This window comes from Gossypium hirsutum, chromosome D03, assembly GCF_007990345.1.
Source record: "Gossypium hirsutum isolate 1008001.06 chromosome D03, Gossypium_hirsutum_v2.1, whole genome shotgun sequence".
NCBI classification, from domain to species: Eukaryota; Viridiplantae; Streptophyta; class Magnoliopsida; order Malvales; family Malvaceae; genus Gossypium; species Gossypium hirsutum.
Genome location: NC_053439.1, coordinates 39862443 through 39883859, shown reverse-complemented (window position 1 = coordinate 39883859; position 21417 = coordinate 39862443). Strand labels below are relative to the sequence as shown.

At 32.1% G+C, this 21417-nt stretch overlaps 2 protein-coding genes across 5 annotated transcripts; one reads left to right on the top strand and one right to left on the bottom strand.

Annotated features, from left to right (window-relative positions):
- Positions 1-8626: 8626 nt before the first annotated feature.
- On the bottom strand, positions 8627-10673 carry LOC107949757 (uncharacterized). Its single transcript, XM_016884509.2, has one exon. It carries the CDS (start codon positions 10289-10291, stop codon positions 8867-8869), a length of 1425 nt encoding a protein of 474 aa, XP_016739998.2. The 5' UTR covers positions 10292-10673; the 3' UTR covers positions 8627-8866.
- Positions 10674-10718: 45 nt separating this feature from the next.
- Positions 10719-20773, top strand: LOC107950834 (uncharacterized protein At2g29880-like). Of its 4 annotated transcripts, none has more exons than XM_041090107.1 (7): positions 10719-10921; positions 11125-11149; positions 14171-14254; positions 16183-16263; positions 17496-17562; positions 19567-19938; positions 20014-20773. In XM_041090107.1, the coding sequence occupies exons 6-7, from the start codon at positions 19573-19575 to the stop codon at positions 20416-20418; spliced, it is 771 nt and encodes a 256-aa protein (XP_040946041.1). In that variant the 5' UTR covers positions 10719-10921; positions 11125-11149; positions 14171-14254; positions 16183-16263; positions 17496-17562; positions 19567-19572; the 3' UTR covers positions 20419-20773. The 4 variants fall into 4 exon arrangements, with proteins under 4 accessions (XP_040946041.1, XP_040946042.1, XP_040946043.1 ...); XM_041090108.1 differs by having other exon boundaries at positions 11125-11178; XM_041090109.1 differs by lacking the exon at positions 16183-16263.
- Positions 20774-21417: the final 644 nt, after the last annotated feature.

Here is a 21417-nt window from a genome sequence, read left to right as displayed (position 1 = left end):
GCAGTCTGTTAGAGTATGCCCAAAGATCAATCATGAGATGGTTGTAATAACATACTTGATTTATCATGTTTATTAATATAAGGCGTTACCATTATTATTTCAGTTTCTTTTCTGTGTGTATAAATAAACTGTTTTATAATAATGTCTTGAGAATAATATGATTATTCTTAAAAGGTCCTTAGTCAAGTATTATTGTTGGATAGGACAATGATAACACATTAAGACTAACATGTAGTTGATTAATGATAAAGAGTTGTCATTGATATGGAGTGACAGAATCGATGCATGAATATGTGTGCTAGTGAACAACATATTGGACTGACCCGTTATAAGTATGTTTCTTGGATTATTATGTAATTGTCATGACATTACTCATAGTGATTAATATGTATATGATCCTCAGACTTGAGATCATCATAATCCCAACATCGTGAGTTGTATATTTTGATACAGTCAAACGTACACCGTAATTTGTTGTTCTATAAAGGCTGATGTTGGATATACCACAATCTATGTAGAGGGATATGGTTGATCAATATAGGATAAGTCCCTCCTACATAATGGGAGTAATATCTTAGGCCACTTGATTGAGTGAGACTAGAAATGCATGGCCATGCTCAAATAAGCTGATATGAGATGTCATACTTATTTGTATATCATAGTCTACTTAAGATATCAAGGAACATGGAATGGACTATACAAGTGTGACTATTCCATGACTTGTGTTCAATCCAGAGATAAAAGACTTAAGGATTAGTGCATGAAAAGATTAATCATAAAAAGGTTATGTCGAATCATGATTTCTTGTGACTTAGGTAGCAATGATGCATTGCTAGGTGCCACTCATTGTTTGTAACATTGGAATCATTCTAACATTACTGCTAATGTTACAAGAACCTACAGGGTCACATCTTATAGTTGAAATGAACAGAATAAAACATAATTGGTATTGTGTTTGGTTGTCGCATGAATTAAATTAATTATAGAATTAATTTAATTGGGTAATCAAATATTGAACACACTATATGTACAAGGTTGTTGTACACATAATGAGAATATGATTTTGGTTCGTATATAAATAAATATAGTTTACCGAAATCTTTATTATAATTAATGTAATTATAATTTTTGGTTTTTTAAACATTATTATATTTATTTAATTTTGAGAAACCCTAAAAAAACAATAAGATATAAAATCTCGTTTTTCTTTGCTTGGTGAGTCTAGCAGTCGTCAAAGCAAAGTCTTCTCCAAAACTGTTTGGGGATTCTTTCCGTTCATAGTCAACTGGGTGGATTACATAGAGGTCGGAGTCATCAAAGATTACGACTTGGTTAGATAGTAGATCAGATTACTCATTGTCGAGGTATCGCTGTCTACTCAGAATCACCATTCGGTAATTTCGAAACCCTTTTTCACCTCGATTCGTTCCTTACAAATGGATCCATGGTTAGGATCACCGGATGTTATATTTTTCCGCTACTCCGTAGGGGTGATGGCATTCCAACACAGTCCACCAAATTATTCTACTGTCTGTAACATCTGAAACATTTCTAGTTTCAGCTCAAACTGTTGAGCCTGTATTTGTGGTCTGATTATCCCTGGATTCAGGTCATCAAAAATTGGCACAACATGTTCTCGAATTGGTCTATCTCGATCTATCACCCCACGAACATGAGGATTGGCACCTTGACCATTCAAATTATCATTCAGACCAAGTATCACCCTACGAATAGGAGGATTAACATCTTGACCATTCGAATTATCATTGAGGCTAGGATCATTCCTGTTCCTAGCCAATTTTCGCAGTTCTTTTTGCCTTCTTCGTAAAGTTCTTTCAATCTCTGGGTCAAAAAGATATTTTTTATTAGCATGAATGCCTCTTCTCATGCACTGATGGCAAACCTATAGAAATTAAATTAAACTAAGTTAAATAAACTAATCAAATTAATTAAAATAACCAAACCAAATTACACCAAATTTTCGATCCCCGGCAACGGCGCCAAAAACTTGTTGCATGTGAATATGCTATGTGAATTGTGCAAGTATACACGTCGAAGCAAGTAATAAAGTGATAAGTGAGATCGTCTCCACAGGGATCGGATTAGGTATAGCAATGGTCAAGTAATGATAATGATTAATATTATGGCAAAACCGAATTAAGTACACAGTGGTAAATTAAAATAATAAGGATAAGTACAAAATGTATACTGACTAATATTGGAAAATGTTAAGACAAAGAAAGAGTAAAAATGCACTGGAAATTACAAGAATAATTAGGTGAATAAAATGCAAACGAATAAATAAATAAGTAAAAGTGTTATGGCAAAGATACTACAATAAAGGATAGAAGGTCTACGATGTTGATTGGAAGGTTGGGATTACTAAGAATTTGCCCTTACTTTCAATAATGCCTCAGCAAAATCATACTTAACCTACTGCTTAGAAGAGACCTAAAGTGACCTGTTTCTTTCGAAAACAAGATCTCAAGTTACCTGGTCTCTGTCTATAGGTCTTAGCACGGCACCCTGCACTATTTTGTCTTCATTCTATACAAACGCTTCTCTATGTCTAGAGTCTACTGTAGGTATTCAATCGAATACCCACTTGTATCATTCAATTTCAATCCAACTAATCCAACTTTTTCATAATTAGATTTAGTTTATGGGCATACTGCAAACTCATCTATGTCTAGGGAATGTACGCATAAAATTAGGAAATAAAAGCAATTGAATGAAACAGTGGATTAAATCAAATATATGTTTCAACCATTAAAGAAAATAAAAGTTTCATCATATAATCTCAAACCTATGAGATTTAATTTCATGGGTTGGCGATTAAAATTCAAGTTCAAAAAAACATCCAACATCGCTTTTATCAATTCAATTCAAAGGTGAACGGATTAATAAATAATGGAAGAACTTAGGAATATGGTTGTCACCAAACCAATCCACAATCCAACAACACAGTGTCATGTGGTGGCTGAGAGGACTGCCTTCAGCTTCTTTTTTCCGTCTCTACTCAACCGCTACCCTCTATTGTTGCCTCCGGATCTCCTCACCTTTTAGGGTTTCCTCCTTTAGCTTTTTATAAAAATTTCTTCCTAGGATAGCTCCAACAACCCACGATATCCTCTCCTCTTCTTTAGGCAAATTTTTCTAGTACAAGCAGAGTTGGGCTAAGACTGGTATGCATTGAGTGTTGACTTGGTCATCTTCCTGAATTACTACGGCATACAATGTGGCAAACTGTCCAACATTTTGCCCCGGTAAACCTTCACTCATTTATTTCTTTCTCCATATTCTGCACTTGTCAAACCACCAAACACAACCCTTTCACACGCAATTAAAAGTATTTAACATGTAAACACAGTTTAAACTCTTAATACAAATGATAAAAATACTACTAAAATGTCCTAACACGCCACTAAATGTACTAATGTACAAGAAATTAGATAGGTCTAAAGGAATGGAATATAACTTTTGAATCAGGAAGTTGCATTAAAACTTGACATGATAGACCTAAGGCGCACCACTTTGTAGCACCCATTAGGCCTGCTAAAGGGGGAATAGACTGTTATACATTAGTACTTACCGACCCGAGCCCTACTAGGGATCCTGGTCTTCAACCCATGACCTAGATAGGTCCCACCAGAAGATAAAGTGCAAAGCAAGCCACGAGAGGACAGCAAGGCGAGCTCGCAGGCCTTGCTTGCAAAGCGAGCTCACAGACTTAGCTCGCAATGTAAGGCCATAGATCCAGCTCGCAGGGACCTAGGGAGCTCACAAAAAGGGGCTGCATGCTCCGCAGGCCTTCTAAACACGTGTTCAATAGGTACGGAGCTCACCTAAAATGTCAGTCCCAGGAATAGAAAGGACCGCGTGCTCCGTAGACATGTGCCTAGCAAACTTGTAGTTTGTAAAGAATGTCATTACTAGAGGAGCGGAGTCAAGACAAAATAGTGGGATACTATCATGAGCTGTAATAACATCTGTAACATGTATAAATACCCAAACACTCCTATCAATAACATACGAGAAAAGATTACCCAACAAAACTTTAAATGCATTGGCTGTGACTTTGGTTCAAACTTATAAACAATTTTTCAATTATTAAATCAGGTCCTGAATTCATATAAATATATTTATTTTATTTTTGTTAAATAAAAATACAAAGATTGTGTGGGGAGTTTGTTCTAAGGTTGTAGCTAAGAATAAGATTTTAGGTAGAAGGAAGATTGTAACAGAGTCTCTCAGTCAAATTTGTAGAGAGCAGGAGAAAACCATTGAACATGTTTTGCAGCAGTGTGACCGGACCAGAGCTATATGGTTTGGTCTTGATATAAATTACAAGGTGCAGAAGGATCAGGTAACTTGTTTTGATTCTTGGTTGCTTGATATTAGGAAAATGGTTTTGAGTACAAAAGCGGATGGAACTAAGTTGTTTGTTTTAATTGCCTACACTTACTGGATTATATGGAAGGAGAGGTGCAGAGTAATTAGGCAAGAAAAAATGTCTGAGCTTGAGAAAGTTGTCTGTAGAATAAAATAGACAGTGCAGGAAAGAATGATGATTGTTGATAGTGAAAGAAAGTTGGAGAGTGCTGATCAGAAAAAGGAAAATATAGGAAGATGGAAGAAACCTGGGTGAAGATTAATTGTGATAGAGGTAGTTGCTATTCTAATGGCAGTCATGGTATTGGTATTGTGATTCGTAATTGCCAAGGGAGTTTGATGGATGAATATAATGAGCTGGTTATGGCTTCATCTAGCATTAAAACTGAGGCGTTTGCTGTTAAGAGAGGGCTGAACATATGGGTTTTAGGAAAATAGAGGTGGAGTCTGATGCCAAAATAGTGATTGAAGATATTAACAGAGTTAGAGGTTGTGGTAATTGAAAATTTTGGCCAATTGTAAGGGACATTAGAGAGAGAATGAAATCTTTTGATCAAGTGAATTTCAAATGGGTGCAACCTTGGATCTGATGTTATGAATCAATTGTGGTAGAAGAACATGAAAAATCATCAAGCACCTTTGAAATGGTGAAACCTTGCCCCTCCAAGCCATGATGCTGTATAACATCAACTCCATTCGAATCCGTTTGAATTTCCACAAGACGTTCAAGCTATAGTCGTTATAGCTCGAAAAAGCCACTCGGAAGCTTCTTTAACCCATATCTTAAGGCACAAAGTTCATTGATCCTCTTTCTAAGCCATTTGATATAGCTCGTTCCCCTCTCTATGATATCTTTATGCTGTGCTTTCCCTTGGTTTTGTCAGGAGGCAATGAGAGCTAAGAGATTAAAAAATGGCTTTTAGTCATTTGCCTTGCCTCCCAAGTTTTTCAGTTTTGATACTTGCAAACAATTTCAGCTGCTGCAAACCTGTATCCGTGGTCGTGCTGTAGGAATTCCAACTACGCCATCCATTGATTGGAGCAGTATCCGAAATCTTTTCAATTTGTATTGAGGTTTCCGAAATATTTCCATCTTGTTGAAGTTGTGTCATCACATCTTGGTCTTTACCAAATGGTGATAAAATGCGCATTAATCGATCTAACCCAGCACCTCACTCCCACCATTGAGTTTCACCCTTGGGTCTATTTGAGTTTTTTGCTTGACAACTCCATTTTTGATATGTTTTTAAGCTTTGGGCAAATGTAAAAACCGATGGTTTCTAGTTTATGTGCAATATGTAGAGCATTAGATCAAAAGTTTTCAAGTAAAAACTTATCTAGTATCATAATATTAAACCAAAACAAACATTCAGATACAGGGGTACTAATTAAAGCAAGAGTGGTTGGAGAAATTAAAGCCGAGAAGAAGTTTGAATCCAGAAAATTAAGCACGAAGTGAAATGAATTCACCTCACCTCAAAGTTGTTGGAATCCTATCCTGTCAGTGATGTGATTGTTGTCCAAGTGAAATGGGAATGAAATATGAATCGGAAGTAGCTTTCTGATATGCCCTTTATTTGTGTTATTGTATACAACATTATTCCAACTGCTGATAAAGCCACTTTAGTTTTCAAACCCACAACTAATCCATCCAAAATTTAAAGGTTTAATGCCTCTTTTGGCTCCTGTAATATAGTTCAACTATCATTTTGGTACCTGTACTATCTCTTTTTATCAGCTTGCCCTCTACACTCTATTTTCGTTTTCAGTTTAGCCCTTATATTCCCATCACCCTTGTATATATTTTCCGTTAAAAAAATTTAAATCAACCAATGGCACGCTGCCATGTGTCAAAGGAGAAATCTTAAATTTTAAAAAATATATAAGAAAATTAAAAAAAAAAGTCATTAAAAACCAAAAAGAAAACCTTAAAAATTAGAAAATTTTTATAAAAAATGATAATCTATTTTTGAAAATTATAAAAAAATATTTTTAAAATTATAAGTATGCGAAATTTTAAATTTATTTAAAATTTTAATAAATTAATAAAAGGTTTGGATTTCTAGGTTTTTCTAGAAAAATCTAAAAATTTTATGATATTTTTTTGAAAATTTTAGGGATTTTATGAATTTTTTATATTTTTAAGGAATTTTGAGTTTTTCAGTAAAAGCTACAATAAAATTCTTTAAAAATTGGATAGATGTAGTTATATAGTACCACTAGTATAAGAAGTTTTCAATTCGTATGGTTCGATAAAGAAATGATTAATTAAAAGTTATGTTATTGTGTAAAATTGTAATGTATGGAATTAGAATGTTAAAAATAGATAAATCAGCAAATGAATTAGACATTTAATCCCGTCTTTTAAATAATTTTATGGTATTTTTTAAGTTTCGCATACTCATAATTTAAAAAAAAATTATAGTTTTCAAAAATAGTAGAGGTGATCATGGGCCGGGTCAGGTCGGGTTCGGGCCAAGCCCAGACAAAATTTTAGGCCCGTTTTCTAGGCTCGGGCCTGTCTCGACCCGAAATATGGGCCTAAAAATTTGTCCAAGCCCGGCCCAAAAGAAAATTGTTAAGCCCGAGCCCGTTCCGACCCATATAAAATTTTACATCACCGAAAAAATATATATTTAATATATGTATTTGATTAAAAAGTATATTTAATTAACAATAAAATATATATATTTAATATATAATTCGGGCCGGGCCGGGCCCGGGCCAACAAGTTTTACCCGAAACCTGGCCCGTTACTTTTTTGCCCAAACCCATATTTCGGGCCTATATTTTTACACGAATCCTCCTATTTTTCGAGAGGGTCATCGGGCTGGGCCGGGTAGCGCAACCCATGATCACCTCTAAAAAGTATATTATGATTTATTTTGATTTGATTTGATTTTTTTAAAAAAATTTCTAAGTTTTTAGATTTTTTTAAATTTTTAATAATTTTTTAAAAAACTTTCGGATACTTATAATTTTAAAAAAATATATATTTTATAATTTTAGAAAATAGATTATGATTCTTTTTAGTTGTTATAATTTTCTGATTTTTAACATTTTTTGGATTTTAATTAATTTTTCATTTTTCATTTTTTTAAGGAACAAACGGACTAGGGTAACGGGCTAAAATAAAATGAAAAATTGATTAAAAACAATACAAATAAGAAGAATTAAGCCTTAGTTTTATTAATAAATCAAGTGAGGATGAGGAATCCATCATATTCGTAGATTGAAATAAAAAAATATATTTTTTATTTTTTAAAATAAGGTAAAATATAAAACATATTATTATAGTTAAAAGTTTAAATATAAATCAAAATAATAATTTTTATTAATAAAAATAATATTTCACTAATTGTAGAGAGTCATTTCCAACAGAACAGCCGAAAGTTTTCTCATCCATGACCCCATCAAGTGGAGCCAAGAGCACAACAAGAAATATGAAGTTGCTTCAAACAAGTGAAACTAGCCTAGGATGTCTAAGCAACCTTTTCACGTCACTTCGCTGCAACTCCAAGTTGTCTCAACCTATAATAATTTTTCGCAGCACTTCTGGAATAAATTTTCAAAATCGCAATACAACATGAATCTAGGACTTATGCAAAAACCCAAATGTTAGTTGAATTGGTTCTTACAACGTTGAATTACTAAGTTTGGGATTTGATTATGAGCATCTATTATCATTCTCCTTTCTTCATCATACTCGCACATCCTTTGTAAGGACTTCATCACAATTCAAGATGGCATTCCCAATCAATAAAGGTCACAAATGCAAGATAAACTTGCTGCAACTTAATGAAGTAAACATATCAGGCATAAAGAGTGCATTACTGAAACCAACTTAAAAGATTCACTATACTTAAAAACCCGGAGAGTTACTACAACCAATAAAAACAATGAGATCAATCATGTTCAAGCATTATAACGAGTTCTATAATCCCAACCCCTATTCTCTTTTGCGACTTCTCGATACCACACCACCGAAATCTTTTGTTTTCTCTCATTGAGTTATAAAATACCCATTTTGATCATGTATGACAGACTAACTAACAACAAGCCATGCAATTCTTCAGCTGATCACCTACAAAAATCATCCGATATACTCCAGCAAACTTGGTTCATGAACGATCATGTGAACTATGGTAATAGCTAAAATAATAAGAAATAACACAAAATCCCTAATTCCTAAACAATCATGTATCTGAGGTAGTTAGGGTCGAATAAAACAGGATTGAAGCAAAATGATAATAGATAATTATTCCAACCAAAAGAACCCTGAAGGTATAATCAAGTCATTGAACATTCTTATACCACGAAAAGGATTAAAAGAACATATAGAATACTTATGAGGCTTGTGAAGAATGACAAGATCCTAAAAATCCATATTGACACTTCCCAAAAACAATATCTACATTCTTAACAACCTAATGCTAAACAAAGCTTCAAAATCACTCCAGACCATACATTACCCTTAAAGTGCACGTCCAGCTCTTATGGACCTTCTCCTTTCATAGTCAGCATCATCTGTTGGCAACTCATGACGACAAACAGGGCAGGTATTCCTTATTCCCAGCCAAGGTATAATACAATCTCCATGATAGCGATGAGCACATGGCAGCTGCTTCATCTTTTCACCAAGGTTAACCTCATCCTTACAAACCGCACAAAGCGCATTGTTATTCACAACATCCTCCTGAGTCACGACCACACAAGGAAGATTCTCAACTACAGATTTCGAAGCCGGAGGCTTCCCAATAAATGCATTCTCATTCTCAGCAAACTGTCCGAACAGCATCTCATATTCAGCAGTATCAATATAGTCATCACGATCAGCAAAAAATGGGTCAGCGTTCTCACCCATTTCGGGGGTTGTTTCCAAATTATTAGCATTCAACAGAACCTCCCACTCCAAAGTTTCCAACCCAGCTGCCCTCTCGAAACTAACCGCATCTTCAGGTGCTATCATAGGGGAAATGGAAAGCGAAACAGAATTCACATCATCATCACCATCAACAAACACGCTTAAAACATCCCTCTCATCAACCCTACCATCCACTTCCTCCCACTCGAAATCTTCAATGGTCTCCCGACGATCCTCCAACTGAAGCGAATCCCAGAAAAGTGGAATACTAACACTCACATCATCATCAGCACCAACATCATAACAATCGTTAACATGATCATCAATACCATAATCATCCCCGGAATTCAAGTCAATTGTGAGCGTCCGGTTATCATTCTCATTCTCATCATCATCCTCCGAATCTGATCTAAACCCAATAATCCGCATGCTATCCCCAAACCTGTCAACGCTACTAAAATTAGAAGCGGCCTCACTAGCACTCAACCCTGAAACCCTCCTTTCCACAAAGAAATGGTCGTCCTCATATTCACCGCCACCAATATCAATCTCAACATCACTCGAATGAGTATCCATGGAATCAAACCCTAACGCCAACCCTAAATCCAGCTCATGATTTCCCTCAATAACACCGAAACCGGATTCGCTCAAAGCATCAGAAACCAAATCAGCAGCATCATTATTGCTAGTATTATTACCATTTCCGTTACCAGAATTGGAATTGCTATTGGGGGTATTACCGGAACTAACCTGAGATTGTTCGACGCGTTGGTGGAAGAGATCGATGACGAAGTTGACTTGGTTCTCGCGGCTGTCGAACAGATCGGGGCCGTTGACAATGAGGGAATCGGGGAGCGAAACGTCGTCGTCTGGGTGAGGGAGATCGGCGTCGGGGGAAGAGAAGAAGTGGAAATCACGAGACCAATAAGGGAGGGAATCAAGGGTGAGGGTTTGTTCGTGGTGGTGGTGATGATGGTTGTCCCGAACGAGGTCGTCTTCTGGGTCGTGAAGGTGAAGGAAAGTCACAGACGCCATGAATTTTTTTTTTTTTTTTGTAAGTGAGGAGAACCAGAAAAATAAAATTAAACAAAAGGATTGAACTTAATATCTTACGTTTTCGGCATCATTCTAATGGCGAGAGAGGTAACGTTAAACGGGAGTTGTTCTAGGTAAGGAAATTACATTCTTGTCCTATAATCTATGCTTTTTACACAAACTTTTCATTAAATCCGCTGTCACGGATCAAATGCCACGAATTTATTTCTAAAACACGGCTTTAAATAGTTTTCCTTTTTTTTTTTAATTTATGGGAAAGGAAACGAAGAAGAGTATAACACTATGTTTGGTTGGAAGCAATAACAATGTATTACTTCCTAATTCAGTGGGTACATCATCGAATCATTGTTTGGTTGGTTGTAATAAGCTATTACAATCCTATTCCATACGACTTTATTCAGGACATGTTTGGTTGGGGGAAACCCTATTTTGCGGGCCCACCACCAAACAGGCGTTTGGTTGGTTGTAATGTTATTACAGCTCGAATCAGTTCCGTCCGTATTACCCCCATTGGCTGTAATAGTCATTCCCCCATTCAGCGTTTCTTATTTTTTATTCCATTTTCTGCCCTCATCGATTTCTGCTTCTTCTTCCATCGATATTGCAGAGGTAATTTTTTTCCCTTCCATCGATTTCTGCTTCTTCTTCTCGTATTTTTCTTTTCTTCTATTTACGTTTCTTTTCTTTTCTCTATTTTATCAAGAACGAAAAATGCTCACACTCTTTCCCTGTTTTTCTTTTCTTTTCTTTTTTGTAAAACCGATTTCATTTTTATTTTTTCTATTTTCTAACTCTTCAGTTTTGGGTGACAGGTCATTACCATCACTCTTTTAGCAGGTAGCACTCTTTCCCTGTTTATTTTACAGGTAGTTTTGCTTTTGCTCAAATCTGGAATATTTGTTTGTTGTTCTCCTAATTTTGATTCCTTTCTTATGATTTTCATTCGGCTTTTCTTTGACTGATTCTATTGCATGTTCGATTGAACAGATGAAAATTTTTTCAATGTGGTTCTATTACTTGTTTATTCTATTGCATGTTTGACTGATTCTGTTGATAAGGCACTTTGGTTTCCCTTTATTCTTTTATGAAACTGATACTTTTGTTGTCAATTAAACATTTTGACAAAGTTTGTGTTGCTAAGTTAAGGCTATTTAGAAGGTAGCTAGGAAAGAGCTAACTCTTACGACTGATGCTTGTTGGTCTTCAAGTAGAATGAAGATGGTTTTTGTTAGATTCTATGTTGCTCAGATTCTTCATTTTGTTAGAAGCATTTGTATCCGACAAATATCGGGATATGGGTATGGGGATATAATCCTTCAATGACTATTCAAATACATGGAAAAACTTTGAGGGGAATGGGCATACTCCTGTCGGAATATACCCAATCTGACTCACACACACGAATCCAAGTAACATAGGTTGAATGAGTTAAGAAATTGGTAGAGACTGTAGGTTGAGGCTTCAGGTAATGTAGAATTTCAACTCAGCTATGATTGTTTGTTTTCCAAATAAGGGAAAATGACACTTGAAGCTTAGTTGATTACACCGGTTGGGTTAATATAGTCTATTGTCTTTCTACTCATGCAAGTTTCGAGTGTTGCTATCTTACCAAAGGAAGCTAAGCCAAATAAGATAGAATCACCATTACGAATTCAGTCCTCATTAACCCCGAGTGTCACTGCCTTATCAATGGAAGCTAAGCCAATTAAGTTAGAATCACAATTGCAAATTCACTCCTTGTCAACCCCTTGGCTGATAAAAAAAGATCAAATTTTTTTATTTTTGTGTCCTGGATTAATCTACTCATTTAGTATTTATATACTCGGCATTTGGTGTTTTCTTCATGATTATTTGATTGGTTCTCTCTACTTTCTAAGGTCTTTAAATGTATAACATTTGGGTTTTGCCCAAAGCAGATTGAGATTGAATTTCAGAATTTGCATGCTCGTCTGTTCTTTGTATTGTGTACCTTGTAAATGACTAGTTTTTTTATTGGTATCTTATAATATACGAAATGATAGTTTATATTTGCCTCTTATTTTGGGCATAAAGCAGACATATTAACATCAAAGTCCATGCCGGGTGGTTTAGACTTTGAGAGGTTTCCTTGTAGAATTTACGAAAAGATTAAAGTCTCTGTTTTTAGCATCCATGAGAATCATTTACCTGCAATTAGTTAATGATTTAAACTGAATCACATGTAATAAAGCATTTATATGTGACTTGTTTATTTGTGTGTACAAGTTATTTGGATTGATGAAGAGGTTGGTCATGGGGAATTCCATGATGCTCAGACATGATCTTCAGTGATAATATCAAAACTTACCCTTAATTTCTGTCATCACTTGTATTTCCAGCACAGGCATGCTAAATTTTTTTCTATTACTTTCCTATATATTTGGAAGATCCTACCTCCATATGGCTGTTCACCTGTATGTTAGGGATGAAAAACCATTTTGGTTCTTGTTAACAACCTTTGGAAGATGAGCTTGAATTCTATTAGCATGAATCATGGTTATACACATAAAATACAAAATGGTATGATATTGGTCAAAACTCTTTTATAGATATTGGGTTAAGGCATTTAAGCACCAAAGTGACATTAAAAGCAGCCAACATTTAACCAATTTTGAAGTAGTCATATATCCATTAGGGCCAGGGCTCTTATGACTATTCAATGAAAACGTAACAGCTCTAATTTCTTTGTTGGTTACTAGTAATATGTTTTAATCAAGAATGTAAACACTAGTAAACTGTTTGATAAGCATGGAAGTATTAGCAGATGATTAATTGGGATTGATCAAGTTTTAAGAGTTGATTTCTACTGAGAATATGCGCAACTAGTGTTTCGACTAGCTTGTTTGTTTCATTTCTTGTTTGATTATTTGTTTAGTTGACTAAGGTGGTGTAATAGTTAGTGCAAATCAGTTTTGAGTGACTATTGTAATAGTTAGTGCAAAACAGTTTATTTTTATTATTTTTAATTTTAACTATTATTTTTCAATTATTATTCAAGTTTTAATTTTATTGTTATGGATTGGTTTTATGCAATTGTTTTTTAATTTACTAAATAATGCATTTGTTTATTTTTTTAATTCAAGTAAAGTTTGGATATTTTTTATTTTTAATATTCCAATTTATTAAATAATTCATTTGTTAAAATAAAAATAATTAAATGCATAAAACTAATTAAATTATATATTTACAAATTAATTAAATTAAATTAAATTTTTTATTTTTAATATTTTTTATTTTTAATTTTCCAATTTATTAAAATAAAAATAATTAAATTATATATTTAATTATTAAATACGGTTTAATAATTACAAAGTCTTTAATTGTTTTAATTAACAAAATATTGTTTTAATTAACTGTAATGAATATTAAGAATAAATGCTAGTGACAACAAAATTTCAAACAATCTTAAAATTACATTAAATTTTAATTTGATGTAGAATGTGATTTAAAAATTTTATTTTGGAGCAATTGTATAAATATGATTTTAATTTTAATTCAATATATAGATGAAATTTTAATTTTAGCTCAATTATATATATACCTACAAAGCATCAACATAATAATATGGTCAAAGATTTTGAAGACGAAGAATTTATGCAAATTGCTCTAGACTATTTTCAAAATTTGTTCACCTCACAAGGATAGTCTAATTCTACATAAGGTTTTGGTTAATAGACTAAGGCATGCCATCTGTGATTGTATTATTGAGGCCTAAAGTGCTTTTATATTATGACAACTAATTTGATAAATAAATGATTTTCAAGTTGCAAAGATAATTTTAATTTCTATTTTTTGCTTCGTAAAGATTCTAAATTTGTATTGTTCATTTTTCTTTGATAGTGTGTTATTGCTTCCTCTTCTTCTTTGGCTTGCTTGATTGCTTCCTCCACCCACAGTTCAGCATCTTGTATTCACACAATCACTGTAAGTTCTTTGGCAATTAAATTATTTTATTTTATTTTACTGTTATTGAAATTATGATTGGAGAAATGTGACCCTTTTACTACGATTTGAAGATATATAACATATTAATATCTTGCAGTAATGGCTCATCTGCCTTTAATTACACAAAGTGTGAGGCGTAAAAGAATTGGTATTGCATTGACAATATGGTTGCAAATCTGTAGAATTGCGAGTTGGTTCTTACTTACATTGGGTGCCAGCCATAGCCTACATACTTATAGACCAAGGATTAGGTCCTATATTTTAGATTTTTATGCAAAACGAGATTATGTAAAAAGGCTTATATATGCTAGTGACGAGACCTGTATTGAACAAGTTAGGATGAATAGAATTTCCTTTTTTTAACTATGTGAGATGTTACAAATGTTAGGGGGATTGAAGTCGTTAAGGAACATACTTGTTGATGAGCAAGTGGCAATGTTTTTACATATCATTTCCCATCACCTTAAAAATCGAGTTATCAAGCATTACTTTAATAGGTCTGAGGAAACTGTTAGCAGATCATTTCATAGTGTTTTAAATGCTATCATACGCTTACAAGATGTGTTATTTAAAAAGGTAGAGCCAATTACAGCTAATTCTTCAAACAAAATGTGGAAATGGTTTAAAGTATTGGACTGAGTTTTATATATAGCTTGTACATAATTTAGTTGATTTAGATTTAAATTTAGTATCCTAACTTAAGGTTTTATAACATGTGATATAGAATTGCTTAGGTGCTCTTGATGGAACCCACATCAAGATTAGGGTTCCAACAGTTGATAAACCTAGATATCGAACGCGAAAAGGTGACATAACAACAAATATGCTAGGTGTTTGTACATCTGATATGCAATTTGTTTATGTTCTTCCTGGTTGGGAGGGTTCTGTTGCTGATGGACGGGTTCTTCGAGATGCCATTAGTAGGAGACATGGACTAAATGTAACAACCCGGTTTCGACTCTAATCGGAATAGTAGTTTCGGGACCACACATCCGAGTCTAAAAAAATATATATATTTTAGTATTTTATTTGGTGTATATTTTGTGTGAATTTGCATGTGTGGAAGTTTCGTGAATTAATATTATGGTTTGAGTGCTTAATTAAAGAAAAAGGACTTGATCGCGTAAAAAAATAAAAAGGCTAGTTAATGTGTAAAGTGTTAAATTGCTAATGCCTTTTTAATATGGAGTCCTTAATAGGTTATTAGCCCACTATTAAGTAAGTGGGTGATATTGGTCAAGAATGACCTTGTATTATAAGGTATAAAAATTTATAAACAAAGGTTAAATAAGTAAACTAGTAATATGTTAATATATGTTAAATTATATCAAAATATAATTCATTATTTTTCATCTTCTTATGACCGAAAACAAAAGAATGAAACTTTGTTCTTCAAGCTTTAACATTCGGCCATCTTAGGGATTTCAATTCAAGGTTAGTTTGATTTTAGTTTTTGATAATTTTTACGTTTTTGAGATCGTTGCTAAGTTATCTTTAAAGCTCATGCTTGAATTGTTGAATTGGTTGTGTATTTTGTGATATGCCATTGAAGAGAGTTTGTTGTTTTTGTTATTGGATGATGGAAAATAAATATATGTTGTTAGATTTTTCATGTTTTAATTAGTAATTTTTAATAAAAATGTGTATTAAGGACTAAATTAAGAAAAGTGTAAATTGAGGGACTAAAATGTGAAATATATCTCATGCATGGACTTACATGAGCTTATTGAATATTCGGCTAAGCTATGGTACAATGAAAGTTTGTTAATTTTATATTTTTTTGAAATAGAGACTAAATTGTAAAAAGTGTGAAATGTCAAGGGCAAATTGGTAATTTGCCCATTTGTGTGTTTTTGGACTAAACTAAATGAATTATTGAATAAAAGAGTTAATTTTAATATGTTTAGATCGAGAAACGAAGAAAACGGAATTGGATCGGGGGAAGTCAAAAGTAGTCGAGTAGTCGACTGTGTTCGTTGTTAACCGAGGTAAGTCTAATAGCAATTTAAATGTTATTAAATTGGAATTTATATAAATATATCTATCATACATTTAGTAAGATGGTACTAATAGTATATAAATTGAATAAAACTTGATGATTTTTCTATGTGAAAGCCGAACATAGAAATTGATTTTGGGAGGTTAAAATTAACGGTATAAATTACATGTATATTAATTAAAGTATGCTTTAAGTTCAATGATATGAAACTAATAGTAGAATTTACATGGATATGTAGTTCGAATGTAAGATTTAATTTCATGAATTGAATTTAAAGTTATGAATTATATATATAAAGTTTGAATGTATGATATAAGTTCTTTGAGTTGAATTTAATGTATGAATTTTACATACATATGGTTCGAATAGATATATATTTCAAGTTCTTGAGCTGAATTTAATGTATGAATTTCACATACATATGTGGTTCGAATATAGGCTACAAATCCTTTGAGCTGAATTTTAATGTTGTAAATTATACATATGTGATCGAATGTTTGTTTGCTATGAAGAATTGAATATAATTCAATTCTTACGAAGATACAATTAGTGAGTAAAACTTATGTAAACATAAAGAATTATACATAAGATCATCCTTGTATTTGAGATTTTCAGGCTTAATGCCTAGCAGACTTGATGTCGGTGAATTACATCAGGCTTTATGCCTAGCAGGCTCAGTGCCGATGAATTATATCAGACTTTATGTCTAGCAGGCTTTGTGCCGGTGAAATGTATCAGGCTTTGTGCCTAGCAGGCTTTATGCCGGTGTTTTATACAAGGCTCTATGTTCTATAAATCTTATGTGAGCAATAGTAAAAGCAAATAAATGTGTTAAGAAAGCTAAATTATTCAGGTATGTGTTAGCCATTTGATTAATTAGTGTTAAGGTAAGTTGATTATTTTTAAATTTATAATAGTTTCAAATGAAATATAAAGTATGAGTTAACCATTTGAGTATAAATATATTTTGGCATAATGATTTATTGAATATTTGGCTTTGCTAAATATTTATGTGTATTTGGCCACATGGTTTGTTTATATGAAAATTTAATGTGATTTTATTTAAAGCGTTATATGATACAAAATATTAGGATCTTTGGTTTATTTTAACTTAATGATAGAATAAGTATTAATATAAAAATATATATATGAATTTCTGCTTATGACTTACTAAGCTTTAATAGCTTATTATGTGTGTTTTTGTTTACCTCGATTTTATAGATTTTGGAATCGTGTACGAGCTCAGGGATCATCAGCAAGCCTATCACACTATCGACTGTTTTCTTTGGTATTTTACTAAGTTAAAGTTTGAGCTTATGGCATGTATAGTCTGGATAAAATAATTGATTTTGGAACTTGTATGTATATAGCCATGCGAAAAATGGCTTGTCTTTAATCATTAGTATTTGTTTTGGTTTTTGTCTTATGGGTTCTTGATTAAGTGTTTAACTTTATAATTTTGGTTATGGCTTATTTACATGTAAAATACGGTAGCTATGTTTTGTTGATAATATGGTGAATGAGATGATATATAATATGAGTGGAATGTATGGAATTGGTAATTAATTGAGTTGCATGTTATTAAATTTTGGAAGTGTAGGATAACTTGACTTGGGTTGTATTGATAATATGTTTGGGTATATCTTGGTTATACAGGTTCGGTTTGTTTTTTTTTAAGAGAATAAAAAAATGAGTTATCCATGATCATTTTGTTTAAGTTGAGTTTATGTGATTTTGAATGGATATTTGATGAGTAAAATTTTTATATGGAAATTGATTATATTGGAGCATGAATTGAGTTTGCAATCGAATGAATTATTAAGGTGATATTTAATTATGAGTTTTGACATGTTAGTTGAATTTTAATTATGCTATGTAATAATTAGGTACTTAGAAATATCGTAAATTCATGTGGTGCTTTTAAAATATATTTGGTTTGAAAATATAAGTGATTATATGATTCGGTTTGATGTTCATATTTAAATTGATAAGTATGCGAATTGATGAATGTCAATAAAGTATAAATATGTTATAGGTAATGTATTATAATGACCGAACATGTATTTCTTAGCCTGGTGATGATATTGAAATATGGTTATTTGGAAATGGCTCATTAGGAGTTTAGGCGCAAGCTTTGTTCTTTTATAATGACGTATATTTGTCTTTTAAATGAGTTTAAATAGGTTAGTCGAATAGAGTACATGGTAACTGGCAAGGTGTGAATATAAATTGATGTGAACAGCTGAACATAAGGAATTTAATTATTCAGGAATTTTTATTGAATCGATGTGATAATTCATAATTCTTACTTAAGATTTTAATGTACATTTTCTTGTATGGCTTTGTGACATGTTTATTTAAATACAATTATGATTATATGAAATTCGGAATTGTTTGAAAGTTGTATCTTATGTAGTAATGCATTGTAACCCTAATCCGACGACGGATAAGGGTTAGAGGTGTTACACTAAAAGTTCCTCATGGTAAAGTGGAAAGTTAGAGGATTTTAAATTATTCATTAAGATCAAACTTTTTTGAGGAATTAATCATTTTTAAAAAAATTATAGGTTGTTATTATCTAGTTGATGCTGGATACACAAATTGTGAGGGATTTCTTGCACCTTTTAGAGGACAACGATATCATTTGAATGAGTGGCGTCAGGGTTATCAGCCAAGTACTCCGGAAGAATTTTTTAATATGAAACATGCCTCAACACGTAATGTTATTAAAAGATGCTTTGGGTTATTAAAACTTAGATGGGGAATACTTAAGAGTCCATCATTCTATCCCGTAAGGGTGCACAATAGAATCATTATTGCATGTTGTTTGCTCCATAATTTTATTCGAACCCATATGAGTATTAATCCTATTGAAGCAGAGGTGGGAGAAGGATTACCTAGTAATGTGGTAGATGACGATCAACCGAATATTGTAAATATTCATCCTTCGGATGCATGGGCTACTTGAAGGATGGAACTAGCCAACCAAACGTTCGATGAATGGCAAGCATCTAGAAATTAATTAGGTTTAAGGACAAAATGAGTTTGAGTTAATTTGTTTATGTTATTTTATGTATCTAGTTTGTGAAACTTTGGTGGTGTTTGAATTGTTTTTTGTATTGTACTAAACTTGTTGAATTATAATTTAATTTCTTTTCATTCATCATGTGTTATAATTTTATAAAGTGTTGTGCTTTTGATTCATGATATTGAACTTAATTTTAATTTTATAAAGTGTTCACCTTTTGATTCATGATATTAAACTTAATTTTAATTTGTTTTTTTTCTTAAGATAATTATGTCAGGTGTTTTAGAATCAAATGTTTCTTTCCAAGCTTCTCGAGGAACCAAAAGAAAATGGGTTCTAGAAGAAGATGCAGCATTGGTTTCCTGTATGGTGGACTTGCACAATGTTGGAACCTTTAATGCTGATACGGGGTTCAAAGTCGGTTATTTAAACGAGTTGGAAAAAATGTTAGAAAAGGCTTTACCCAATGCAATGTTGAAGGCTAGACCTAATATTGAATCGAGGATTAGGTTACTAAAAAGGGATTGGTCAATCGTGTATGATATGCTTAATGGCCAAAACAATAGCGGTTTTGGTTGGGATGAGCATAGGCAGCTCGTTGTTGCTGAAGATGCGGTTTGGAACTCTTATTTAAATGTAAGAATTATTTCAAGTCTTTATTATCTTATTTTTACAAAACTTATAACTAATATGATTTCCTCATTTTTATAGAGTCATAAAGAAGCCGGTCAATTCAGACATCGTAGTTTCTCTTACTACGACCAACTTACTGCCATCTACGCAAGAGATCGAGCGACTGGGAAAGATGCTCAAACAGCCGCTGATGTTATTGAAGAAATAAATGTTCAGGATGTACATACTACAGATATTAATGAAGAAATAAACGAATTCTATGACTGTGAAGCTGATGTCTCTTTGGATGACATGGATGTTTCTGCTACGGAACCGCAACCAGATAGAAACCAAGGGGGTTCCACATCTTCAAAGAAGAAAAAAAGAATTCTGATGCAAGTGATCATATTTTTTCTTCATTTCATGATGCTGCCACTTTATTGGCTGAAAACATGCGGGCCATTGGCGAACAAATCAGTAGGAGTATTGCCTCCGATATGGTAGTTCAACAAAAGTCAGAAGAATTCCAAATCATCAAAGAAAAAGCTATAAATTTATATCCAACCTTATGTGAAATAGAAGGTTTAACTGTGGATGAGCGCTATCGAGCATTGAGCAAAATTTCAGATCATCCAACACAAATGCCCATTTTCTTTAGTTTATCTTCTGATGTGTGGTTGGAATGGGTCAGAAAATTTCTTGCTGACCATTAAAAATCATGGTTCTGTTGATGATAATTTCATAACTTTTTCTGTTTGTAATATTTGGGATGGTATGTCATTACAATGTTCTAACTTTTTTATGTTGTAAACTGTATAACATATGGATTATGACATAGAATTTCATGAATTTCATGTAACCTTTTGTTAATATATGAATGTTATGTTTATGCAAAATATAATTCTCAAGTTATTTATTACTGCTAATATTTTTTATTGTAGAATAATTAAATTATTTGTTTCACTAATAATATTTTAGCACATTAAATATGTATTGCAGTTTAAAAATAATAAAGTAGATTATATATTATTTTTATAGTATTATATATTATGATTTTAGTAAATTCATATAAGAATAATTATTTTAAATTTTATTAAATTATATATTTTTATTAAATTATATTTAATAATGATTATTTTAAATTATATTTTATAGTATTATATATTATGATTTTAGTAAATTCATATAAGAATATTTATTATTAAGAATTTTATTAAATTATATATTTTTATTAAATTATATTTAATAATAATTATTTTAAATTATATTTTATAGTATTATATATTATAATTTTAGTAAATTCATATAAAAATATTTAATATTAAGAATTTTATTAAATTATATATTTTTATTAAATTATATTTACTAATAATTATTTTAAATTATATTTTATAGTATTATATATTATGATTTTAGTAAATTCATATAAGAATATTTAATATTAAGAATTTTATTAAATTATATTTTTTATTAAATTATATTTAATAATAATTATGTTACAAT